General features: G+C 43.1%; 2 protein-coding genes across 6 annotated transcripts in view; both read right to left on the bottom strand.

Moving 5' to 3' along the window:
- rtn4a (reticulon 4a) overlaps positions 1-9,098 on the bottom strand; it is a 25,909-nt gene extending 16,811 nt beyond the window's left edge. The window contains exons 1-3 of one of the 4 annotated variants that reach the window (XM_056395857.1): positions 8,366-9,098; positions 1,733-1,786; positions 1-693 (exon numbers count right to left, since the gene is read on the bottom strand). The exon at positions 1-693 is cut by the window's left edge and continues 1,182 nt beyond it. In XM_056395857.1, the coding sequence (XP_056251832.1) occupies positions 1-693; positions 1,733-1,786; positions 8,366-8,927 (1,309 nt within the window). In that variant the 5' untranslated portion in view covers positions 8,928-9,098. The remainder of the gene's footprint in view (positions 694-1,732; positions 1,787-8,365) is intronic. The other 3 variants (XM_056395858.1, XM_056395860.1, XM_056395861.1) reach the window with 3 other exon arrangements.
- A 2,584-nt stretch (positions 9,099-11,682) lies between these two features.
- Positions 11,683-12,500, bottom strand: part of LOC130181555 (clathrin heavy chain linker domain-containing protein 1-like) — an 11,793-nt gene continuing 10,975 nt past the window's right edge. For both annotated transcript variants that reach the window (XM_056395864.1, XM_056395865.1), the window contains exon 11: positions 11,683-12,500. This exon is cut by the window's right edge and continues 197 nt beyond it. The gene's annotated coding sequence lies outside the window, so the exon portion shown is untranslated.

Here is a 12,500-nt window from a genome sequence, read left to right as displayed (position 1 = left end):
TCTCTGACATTTTGGAGGCTCTGCTGTCGGACTTTGAGTCTCCAAATTGGGAGTAGCCGCTATCCGCCAGTGGGGAATAACCTTCAAATGGGTTATTGGTCTTCTTCACCTCATACATCAAGTCATCATCTTCATCAGACTGGTTGTCGTGCAGGTCCGGCTCAAACTTGGAAGAGCTTAAGTGGGCCATGTCCTTGGAGAAGCTATCCATGGAGACCTTGGAGTTGTCTTGAGATGCTAGGAATGGTGAATCCCAGTGCTCTGTTGGGTTAGAGGAGGCAAGGTCAGACTCAGGGACCATCATCTGGGGGTTCACGGGGGAGGGGCCAGTGGATGACCTGTCTGAACTAATCAGCTTCTCCTCAGGTGAAAAGGAAACTCCGCTGTCTTCACACGGATTATGAGGCCCTGGGTCTTTCCCTAAACTCAGGTAAGGACCAGCTAATGGATCTAGAAGGTCTTCCTTATTCTTACTATGGCCTGGTCCAGAGTCACCCTCTTCACCCTCCCAAGGCATGTCCTTGGAATGAGTAGTAGGGGGTTCAGTGGAGAAGGAGCCCAAGAGTGCAGAAGATCCAGAAGCGGGGGGCTGGTTGGGACTCTCGGTCAGAGAGAGCTCCTCCAGAGAGTCGGGGGAGTGAAGAGGGGAGAGAGGAGAGATGGGAGCAGGGGAATCACCCTTCTGCCCAAGTGCTTGAGTAGAGAGGGAGGAGGGAGAATGCAATACAGTACATATCAAAGACATACTCCATTCCTTACAGAGCACCACACCTGGGTACAAGTCACTGAACTTAGCTCACAGATCAAGACCAATGACGGTTCTTTGTCTGTTAAATCACAAACCAGCCAACATTAACTGAAACGAACAGTTACTGTCAATCAGATTTCTTTACATCTGGAAGCTTGCATTTGTTTATCTGTTGCAGTTTGTTGACAATTTGTTTTTAATTAAGAGACAATATTAAAACTATAAAGACAAGTGCTGCTGACAGGTCGATGATTCAGTTTGGTAAATGTCAACCAGCTGACAGTTTAAAAAAGCATCCACCGTCTTAATGAGCCTCACATTCAGAAACTTTTAACTCATCAGGTTGAATTTTGAACATTAGAATTAGTATGATGATAAAACTAAACAAGAGCAGGACTGAAACCACTGTAGTGTAATGCTACATCACAGGTGGGTGTGGCCACACTTGATCACAGTGACCACTGAAGGTAAGTTAGATACACTCTGACGGTGGTGGATTAGAAACATGTTACAGTACAGTACTGGAGTAAATGTCTTTCCACCACTGCTCTACAGTAAATTCTACGACACATGAAGGACAATGTAGTTAACATCCAGTTGTTGCTTTAATAATCAGCTGTTCAGACCTTCCACAGTCAGAGTCAGCATTTGTCTGGAGGTCAATGAACCACCTGGTCTGACACATGGTGGACTTGTTCTTCACCCAGGTCTGGAGCCAGTCAACATGCCCCGTGTGTCAGACACAAACTGTTCAGTGTTGGGAGATAATGATTCCTCTCAGTTCTTCTCCTGAGGAGAATCATTATTCCTCTACAACATGTCAGTCTACTCTACAACAACAGTCACAATGCAACACAAACACAAGCCATGGACAAACATCAAGGTTAGTGCTACAGTTTCATCATGCAGTAAGTTATTGTGACTGCAGAGTGACAAACAGGAGGTACTGAAGGAGGTGAGGAGGAAACACAGCAAAGAACTTGCCTGTAGGGAATTGCATCAGAGGATGAGGCTGAGCTTTAGAAGGAGAAGATACATCTGTGGAGAAAACAAGAAGAAAGCAGGAGAGAGTGAGTTCAGTCAGTTTATAAGGCCAGAGGAGGAAGACCAGGGAAGTGACAGAAAGCCTATCTTATTACTAATGGAGTGGAAATCACCTCCCTGAACCTGGACTGATATCAGGACCATGTAAGAAGTCAGGAAGCACAGGAAGAGGCAGGTCTGAGACGAGAGTGGAACAGAAAGAACCCACCTGAGACCAGGAGCAAGGGATTATGGGTAATGGTTCCTCAGAGCAATCAAAGGCAACCCAGGTCCTTCAGCCACATACAACACAACCACTGTCACAGGGTTAATGATGTGAACGGGCTGATCAACAGATATTCTTTTAGCTAACAAGTTCAGCTACAGTAGACATGACCAGTGATCGATCAGTGATCTGATCAGTCAACACATCTAAATGTTGCTTCTAAAAACCATGAATAACTTTACAATGTCTGATACTGAGATAAAATATCTTCAAACATCAACAAGATTCAATACAGGTTTAGGTTCAATGGTATTAAAGCCCCTCCCACAAACCTGTCAATCATCTATTGTGCAGAGTAAATGATGTTTGTCTCAAGCTAACTGATCAGTGACTTAAACTTATGCAGGTGACTTAACTTTTACATTTAACTTAACATGGACACAGAAATTCAAGAATATTATAGTTAAACATGAACTGAGCTACTTCAGTTCAGCGCTCGTCATTTAATCACAGCACTGATTGATTATCAGGTTTATTAGTGTAGTATAGATCACATGCGTCAGAGGATGATTTATACTGATCTGATCATGATTGATCATATTAGGCTGTGATGCGTTTACCTCTGCTGTGCAGGTTTAGCTTCCAACCATGAAAACGAGCTGGGATTGAACCAATGAGACACATTCAGTATTTAACTCATTATGAGACTCAGTGGGAAGCAGTGGGTTCCTGTTAAAAACTGAACAGCCTGTCTCTGAACTCTTTCAACACCTGAAGCTTCTACTCAGACGTTTCTAATGTAAAGTTTCATTTATCATTGAGCGGCTCTGTCAATAAAAGCACTGTGTGTGTGCATGCACCTCTGCTACACAAAGTCATTTCACAAAGTCTATAAATGCAGATGAAAAATTTCAGGAATTCTCTAATCAATAGTCGATTAATCATTAACATTGATCATTTAGTAAACAACAAGTTAAAAAACAGTTAACAATAACACTAAATAATGACACTAAACAAAGCTGTGAGACCATCAGAGACCTGGAGCCTCCAACAGGAAACAACCTGTGACCAGTCACTACAGAACTACAGTCTCTACAGAACTACAGTCGCTACAGAACTACAGTCGCTACAGAAATACAGTTCCTACAGAACTACAGTCGCTACAGAACTACAGTCGCTACAGAACTACAGTCCCTAAAGGACTACAGTCACTACAGAACTACAGTTGCTACAGAACTACAGTTCCAATGAAACTACAAAACTACAGTCCCTACAGAAATACAGTTCCTACAGAACTACAGTCGCTACAGAACTACAGTCGCTACAGAACTACAGTCGCTACAGAACTACAGTCCCTAAAGGACTACAGTCACTACAGAACTACAGTTGCTACAGAACTACAGTTCCAATGAAACTACAAAACTACAGTCTACAGAACTACAGTCGCTACAGAACTACAGTTCCAATGAAACTACAGAACTACAGTCTCTACAGAACTACAGTTCCAATGGAACTACAGAACTACAGTCACTACAGAACTACAGTTGCTACAGAAATACAGTCCCAACAAAACTACAGAACAACAGTCGCTACAGAACTACAGTTCCAATGAAACTACAGAACTACAGTCTACAGAACTACAGTCGCTACAGTTCCAATGAAACTACAGAACTACAGTCTCTACAGAACTACAGTCGCTACAGAACTACTGTCGCTACAGAACTTCAGGTCAGGAGGTAAATCTGCAGTGAATAATTGTATAAAACAAACTGACTCCTGCTAACTGTCACTTATGGTGCATTTATCAAACAGCTACAATTCAAACCCTCACCACATTGTTAAAGACGATTAGTCTGTATCTGAACACATACAACCACGAACTTACAGAAAAATTATCCACAAGGACCAATCAATCAACAATCAAAGAACCTTGGGGCGGGGGGTCATCAGCTGTTCTGTCCACAAAAAGCTTCTCCACTAACGTTCCAGAAAAGTGTAGCAGTAACATTTATATACTTCCCTTTAAAATTACACTGCACTTTTCTGCTTTATCTAAACGTCAGAACTCAGATCCAGATCCTCAGTGCACACATGTCCCTGCTAAACATTAGCCTCTTCAACAGAGCAGTGACATCTCTGGTCCAGTGGGAATCAAACCTCCAACCCTGAGGGATTCAGTCATGTTGCCGTACATGATAAGGCCTTCACCTGCTCTTTGAGCTATAAGTATCTGGAGGAATGTCTCACAGCCTGACACTGAAATATGACTTCAGGCCAACAACTCACCAGCTGCCATCTTGTAAAATAAATAACTCAATGTACAACTCCTTCCTGTCAAAGCTTCTCAGCTTCCTGACACTTTAAATGAGTTTTACCATGGGCACTTCACTTCTCCTGAGGCACAAACATTTAACAGTTAACAGTTTAACCAGACTATGTTATTTTGATGCAGGTTAGTTAAATGACAGCAATGACACCCCCCATCCCCCATGTTTCTGCTCTGACAAACAAAGACCAGAACTTTGATCCTGTCCACTGACAGAGGACATAGTGAGAGGGAAACTGGCCTCGAGCAAAACCAAAACCAATCCTGACTGTCTGAGTGTCCACCCTGTACTAGAGCTGCTCATGAACCTGTACTAACTGTTAATTGTTAATCGACTAATTGATTAATGTGTTTTTCACCTTCAAAATTTTCAAACAACACCCTAAAATACATCAGTAACAGGAAGCCTCAGCTCAGTGTTCAGGCCTTAACATCAGCATGAATGTGATGAATCAGCACAACATGGTTGACCATCATGTGTCACCATGCAGCTCTGGAAATCTCTGCTCTCATCACAGCGATCAGAGGCCACATTTAACACACATCAACATGTGTTTCAGATTTAGGACTTAACCAGCTGATGTGTTGGCAGAGTAAAGACAACAGACAGGCCTGGTCCTGATTCTGAAGCACTTAACCTCACTTCACCAGGATACAGAGAAAACAACAACAGTGGACACATACACAGAGCTTTAAGCCTCTGTCACTGTGTGTCTGACATCTCCCCTCTCCCTCTAATCCACCTGACCACATCACAAGCTCTCCACAAACACACACTGACGGATGTAGGTGACCCAAAAATAAGATGGAGGCCAGTGGTTACCGCTGAGCCTGGACGATTAACCAGCCTGTCAGTCAGGCCGTCTGAGCAGCAGAGACGAAGCCTCATGTCCAACACCTTCAGTTTGACGATGTGACTCTGTGTGATGTAAAATCACAGCAACACTCACCAGAGCAGATGGTGACTCTGAGAACACACTGGAGTGGGCGGGGCTCTAACACTCGCACCTGGTGTTAGGTTTAAGGCGGCAACCATTATTATTATTATATTATTATTATTTGTCTGAGAATTTCACAAACAAAGAAAAACCAATATTCACATTTTGACATGTACGTTTTATAAAACGATTCAAACAACTGAGTCATTATCAAAACTATGGCTTATTATTATTATTTTTAAGGAGGGGGTGACCTGATTTTGCGGCTCTTCAAACAGGTGAATAGGGTTAGCAACCGTCCCATATAATACGGGATCGCCCCGTATTTAAAAAGAAAATGATTCTAGTACTTGTTTTCTCGGTACTTTGTGGATTTTAATCAATGCGGGATGCATTTTGTCCCATATTTTCGTTCATGTTATTCCCTCAAAGTACTACGAATAATGACAAGTAAAACCAAACCAGTTGCCACCTTTTTTCACATAAAGGTGGCAACCCTAAAGATGATTATCTCTTTTACATCACAGCACACCCAGCTTCTCCAAAAGTTTCCCTAAATTAACGTTACATCCCATCGTGTATGTTTTTTTTTTTTTTTTTAGCAGAAATGTCTCAAATCACAGATTTTAAAAAGAGAGTTTGTGAGGAGGAGAATCGCAAGGACTCGTGAAACAGTTCAGAGTGCAAATGTCATTAGTTCTTCTAATATGGGGGAAAAAAAGTTAATTCATGTTACTGACGAGATACAGTTAATGAGTCAGGACCGACAGTGGGACTAGTCCTCAGCCACAAGTGGAAGGTGCCGGTGGAGAGGATCAGAGCGCGAGAGGAGTCAAGGCGAGCATACCAAGTCTTTAGGAGTGTATTAATGAGTGTATTAAAGCCGAGGTTTATTTATTTATTCTATTGCCCCCTACCCCCGGTTGTACGGCTTAGTACCACCCCCGCCTAATTTTCGGCCAGGAAAAACCCTGATTTAACCTACAGCTGTAAAATACAACACACACACGAATGCAGCAAAAACACTTACTTTTCATTCTTGCAGTACATGATACTTTTACTTCTGTCAGACTCTGGATGCAGGACAAGTTCTCAATCAGCGGATCACCAGAAAATTAATCAGCAACTAGTCTGATAATCACTTAGAGACACCAACACTATAACAGATTTAACACACCTAAATCCATCTAATCGATCAATTAAATTGATCAAGACAATATAATTGATGCTTTCACTAGTTTTGCTCAGATCAGATAACAGTTGACAGATGATTATGTAAAACCAGACTTTTAAAATGTTAGTAACCCAACATAAAACATATTTAATAAAGAACCCTATTCAGAAATAAACAGAAACTCAATCTGATTTGAACAATTTATCAATTAGCTGATCAAAAATTTCAATAATTTATTGTTTAAAGTCATTTGAAATTACAGTAACGAGCAGATGAATCCATAGTAAAATAACCATTAGCTGCCGCCCTGCTCTAGTTATCCCTGATGATTTCTGAAAAATGTGTCTTTTGTTATGACTGGAGCTCCATCAGTGGCCCCACCCTGCCTCTCTGCTGCCTGCTCCTCATGGCTGAAGCAGCCCAGACAGGCCTGTTTACCTGCCAGCAGCCTCATTTCATAAACAACAACAACAGCTCAGGATGGGCACTTGTTAAAATTACACCACTAGCGTTACTAAAAGCCTGTGAAAGATCACAGAGGAGCTTCAGGGGACACAGGCCTCTCCAGCTCAGTTGTGGTTGATGTTGGTCAGGGTGGAGTTTGTTTTTTTCTCTCTTTTTTTCTGGGTGGGGGGGTGGGGGCGACAATAAAACACGTAACTCTGATTTCAGGCTGAGGCTGGTATGGTCTTAACGTGGAGATGTGGGGAGGCTGACAGGGAGGGGACGCAGAGCGGATTCCTTTGTTGTGACTAATCTCTGGGTTACAGCTTCAACGGCTAACTCCCTTGCTTCCATTATCGGACAGGTTGTTGTCTATATTGTCTAACACTGTCTGTTTGACTTTCAACAGAATATAAACCGGCAACCTCACACAGTCGCACCTCTATTGTTATTCAAATGCCCAGATTCCATCTAATTTAAGTATTACGTTATAACGTTAGCTTAGCACTGATGTCACCCTGATTTCTGACAGGAGAAACCTCAGACTAATATCGCGAGTTTATCCTCTTCTTCAGCTTTGTATTAAAGAAAATGATGTAGCCCGGTCAGCCCATCACCTCCCGGTGCTCGTTATTGTGTTTCGTTTGTGGCTGCAGTAACAAAAACCAAGAAATCGTGTCCGGTAATGGAACCAGATGGGTAGAGGCACAGAGCAGAAGGCGCTGCTCGGTCTGAAACAATGATGATGTTTATAACTTTTATAACGTTTTAACGATCAAACTCATCATATATCTAAACGTGTTAATCAGTGAACACAGGCCTGTGTTAACACGTCGCTGGCGGATAAACGGTAAAATATCTCGGGTTAAGGGCTGACGTGACGCTTCCTGCGTGTCAGTGAGAACAGGTGGGCCGCGTCGGTACAACACAGCAAAACCGGGGCCGAGCTGCCGCCTCGTTCACCGGGAACCTCTGTGAAAACGGTTCAAACGGATTCATCTTCGCACCAAAAAACACGCCTCTGGACAAAAGTCCATTTCCCCCATTCACGACCACATTCAGGGTTAGACAGCTGCTCCCGACCACAGACCATCCGCCCGCGTCAGGGTAGCATCACCGGCCGGGCTAACGACCGCGGCTAACGACCGCGGCTAACGACCGCGACTGAACCGAACAAACGTGAACAGTCCGGACAAAACGACCATACTTTCGCACGATTTACCGTCTGTCGGTCATTAAAGCAGGTTAAACCGACAGAAGGAACCTTTCCCTTGACTTATTTATCTCCACGTCAGCGTGTGGACAAGCACACGATGCTAACCGCGACTGACGCTCAGAAACTTGTAAGACGGAAAAAAAACCCGTTAAGATCCGTCTGATCTTAATTTCTCTCACACCGAAGATCAAAACTAGATTATTAATCTGGTCCACAGATAAAAACCCGTTCCCGCGCCGATTAACCGTCGTTTTGCGTTCAGATACTCACAAGATGCAGGAGCCGGTGAATCCTCCGTCACCGCAGGTCGCTCTGCTGCCTCTGCGGGGGCTGGGGCTGCTTTCCGGGATTCAGCCGCTGGGAGGGCGTCGCTCGCTGGGGCAGGTTCTGGCTCGGGGGCGGCCGGTTGCTCCAGTACAAACGTACTTTCCGGTTCGGCTTTAGGGGCGACGACTTGTGGCTCCTCTACGATTAGGGGGGTCTCAGGAACAAAAGCAAATGTGGTGGAGTCCGGGATCTCCTTCTCCATCTCAGGCTTCGGTTCCGGTTCCTTCACCTCTGGCACCGACACAGGATCTGGCTCCAGTACCGTTACCGGCGCCGCTGGGGAAGCGGAGGAAGTGTCTGTGACCTCGTGTGGCGCAGTATCTTCAGCAATGTGCCTCTCCAGAGCGTCCTGAGCCCCGCCGACCAAGTCCACGATGTCATCCACGCTGAAGAGGTCTTGTTTGAGCCGGTCCGGCTCGGGGTCCGGTTCGGCCTGGTAGTGGTGCACCCCCTCGCTGAACAGAGAAGTGGTGGAAGAGACTTGCTGCTCCTCGCTGTCTGCCATTTTTCTTTTTCTTCCCAAAGTCTGTCCTCAGGTGCGAAAAGTTGAAGTCCGGTAATTTTTCGGCTCAGTTACCGCGTGTAACGAACTTTCACCAGGAAGAGCTGTGAAACTGCGCTGGTTACTTCCTCCGGTAAGACTGCTTTTTCACCCCGGAAAACTGTACAAGTGCGCCACACGACAGTTGCCCCAGAGTCGGACCCGACTCCCAGGCGTCCACCGTGAAGTTGAGAAGAGGGGAACTCCGCTGACCAATTACCTGCGGTTTAACTTCTGAGTGACAAGAGCAGTGGCCAATCAGAGTAGCCAAAGTAGCCGCTGACCCCGCCCCCGTCAAACTGAACCTGAGGAGGAGCAGAGAGTTGCTCCAGCAGGGCAGTTATTACATAATTTAACTCACTCCATTTTCTTCAGTACATTTACCGAAGTACCGTGATCACGTGACGTCGACCAACAGCTACCTGGACCTGAGATTTTACGTCATGTTATTGTATTCACGCAAAGAGCAGAAAAGGGAGAAGTAAAAAACATTTGCAGTGTAGAAATACTCTGTTATAAGTTTAAAGTACTAAAGTATTAGCATCAAAATATAAAGTACCAAAAATGAAATTTCAGAACAATATGGAGTTCTAATACTTAATAATAATAAATAATTTTGGCTAATTGAATTTTAAATACTTTATATCCTGAATTCGTTTTATTAATATGAATCTGAAACATAATTAGTAGCTGACACTTTGAATGAAATGCATTAAAAATATTTCCCTCTAAAATATGGTGAAAAATAAGGTAAGGTACAAGAACCTCAATATTACACTCAAGCACAGAACTTGACTAAATGGCTTCAGCTACTTTCAACCACTGTAACAGTCACTCTTCACAGTAAGACAACAGTGATGGAGCTGCAGAGGCTGACCCTTCTGGCTGCTGATGTTTTGTCTAGCGCCACCTTGAGGTTGACTGTTGTAGTGACAGTGAAACATCTGTCTGATGGATTACATGATATTCAGAGGGTAGATGCTGACTCATGCTACTGGCCCAGTCAGTCATGTTCCCCAGAGGATGAACCCTATTGACTGAGGACAGCCTCACTTTGTCTCTCCACAGAGATCAATAAAGTTTATTCAGAGAACGTCAAGTGAGGAGCTGAGGACAGGCTGCTCTATATATAACATGAGAGTATATATGTCTGTAAGTCTATACGGACACAGACATGTGACACTGTGACGGGGGGTGGGGGGGTGAGGTTCTGCTAAAATCAGATCTGCTGCTTCTGACAGGTTTGATTGATTATTGATTATTTATTGACAGTAGGTTTTAACTTGTGTATCATGTTGATTATATTCACTTGATGTCAAGAGAATTGATTGGTATTAATATTTATTAGCTGCTGTTTACTTAAGAGTTATTCTGTTTATCACTGATAATTTATGATATCATTGATACATTGATCAATTTATTGATCAGATTACTTAAGTCAGGTTGGCACTTATTGGAGTTTTGAGACTGAGCTACAGGAAACCAAATTCCTTGTCCTTTACTGTCACTTTGCTAACACAGTGATGTTTGACAAGAATAATGTTTAACATTTGAGCAGCTGCTGACACAAGACAAAACTTTACTTTTACATTTTAATGTGGATTCTTTCCTGTCACTGACGCTGGAGCCTCATGGTGAATCCTTTAATGTCCAGTATGACCAGTAAGAAAAACCAGTGTCAGTGTGAGTGATGTTTAAAACTGTGAGAGAGAAGATGAGGTCTGAAAGAAGGCGATAGAAAGTCAAAGAAGCTGTGTCATGCTGGGCCAGCATCTCACACACACACACACACACACACACACACACACACACACACACACACATACTGCAGGAGATCAATATGCTTGATGGAGCCAGGCAGTTGTGAGTCAGCACTGAATCTTTGCATCTTTTGCTCTCTTTGATCTTTTAATCTCATTCTCTCCATCATTGTTCTGGTCTTGCCTGAGTCTAGTTCTAAGTTCTAGTTCGAACTCTACATGGTTTGAAAGCTCTAAGTGTCCTGATTCTGTCTGTGTGAAGTATTTTAGGATCCTCACATCAGTGCAGCAGTTATGACACAGAACTGGTTCAAACCTGATACTGGACCAGTGACTTGACTGAAATCAAACACTAACCTTTTTATCTTGGAATATTGTGATAAGAAAGACAACAGGGAGGCGCAGGTGATAGAACACAGGTGAAACACACAAGGGGCGGGGCAGACAATCACAAGCAGAAGACAGGAAGTAAAAACACAGTGGACACAGAAGGAACTCTACTTCAAAATAAAACAGGAAATGAATCAAACGTCCAAACCTAAAGTGTCCTCCTAGAGCAGACCATGACAGGATGTTTGGTCACTGTCATCTTTGTTTATTGTAAAACTCACATTTGTCTTCTTTGTCTTTAGAAGTCACAGTAGAATAAAATCTTCATCTCCTACAAGGCAAGCAGAGAGAGATGAACAGAGAGGATTCTGGGTAAACAGTGGGCTTTGTTTATAGACTGTGGGAGTGTATTTTTTTCAGTTTGTGTGAAACAAAGACCGCTCTGTCTGACCTGTGCACTGTGTGTTTGTCAGGGTTACTGGACCTGCAGGAGCTGAGATAATTACTACTGTGATGAGGACACGTCAGGGTCCTCGCAGTGTTTGTCACTGTTTCAGGTTTAAGTCAGATTAAAAGAGGGTTAGGGTTAGGTTTATTATTTTAATCCTCTTAATTCAATGGAGGAAAACTATGACACAATATTTTATTTTACAATAAGAACAAACAAACAACATAAAATGTAACTTCAAATGTGAGTAAAATAAAAACTAAAATAATAATGAGATGAATGAACAGTCACAGATGTCATGGTTTATTTCTACCTGTTGTATTTCGCATAATACTGGTTATTTTGGCTCCATCAGTCATGGCAGTGTGAATTGCTTTTTATCAGATGCATGCTGGGATACATCCAGCCTCCTGTGACCCTGACCAGGATGTCCCGCCCACCTCCAGGTAACTTCCTCTTCTGTTCATTCTATCAAAGAGTTTTCTCTTCAAACTTTGTAAAGAAGGAAAATGTTCCAGAGGTTTTCCCCATGATGAGAACAGGAACACGACAACACTGTCATTATTATTGTTGTTGTTGTTGGTGTTGTTGTTGTTGTTGTTGTTGTCATTGTAAGAATTGTCTGACCTCTGTGTTTGAAGTGAATCTCAGCCTCAGTTTTTGGATGTCTGCCCCCTGCTGGACATCAGCTGTCACTATTTCAGATTTTTTACCTGAGTCATTTCTCTGCCACTAGCCAAAGGTCAAAGGTCAGAGAGTGTGTGTGTGAGTCTCACACTGAGGATGCTTATTCACTGAGAGGAAAACAAAGAAAATACAGAATCTGTTTTTTCATTCTTTTGTCACCTGGTGATGTTTTACTTTCACACAAAACATTCAACATCATTGAACGTTATTGAAAGGTCCTTGGATGTTTTTTCATAAACACAGAGGCTTCAGAGTCCTGTAGATATTTACCTAGAGGAAGAAGAAGGTTAAAACAGTGGAGACTCTCAGTCT

The sequence above is a fragment of the Seriola aureovittata genome, chromosome 14 (assembly GCF_021018895.1).
Source record: "Seriola aureovittata isolate HTS-2021-v1 ecotype China chromosome 14, ASM2101889v1, whole genome shotgun sequence".
Taxonomy (NCBI): Eukaryota; Metazoa; Chordata; class Actinopteri; order Carangiformes; family Carangidae; genus Seriola; species Seriola aureovittata.
The sequence above is the reverse complement of the archived record's forward strand: the minus strand, read 5'-3'. Positions and strand labels throughout refer to the sequence as shown.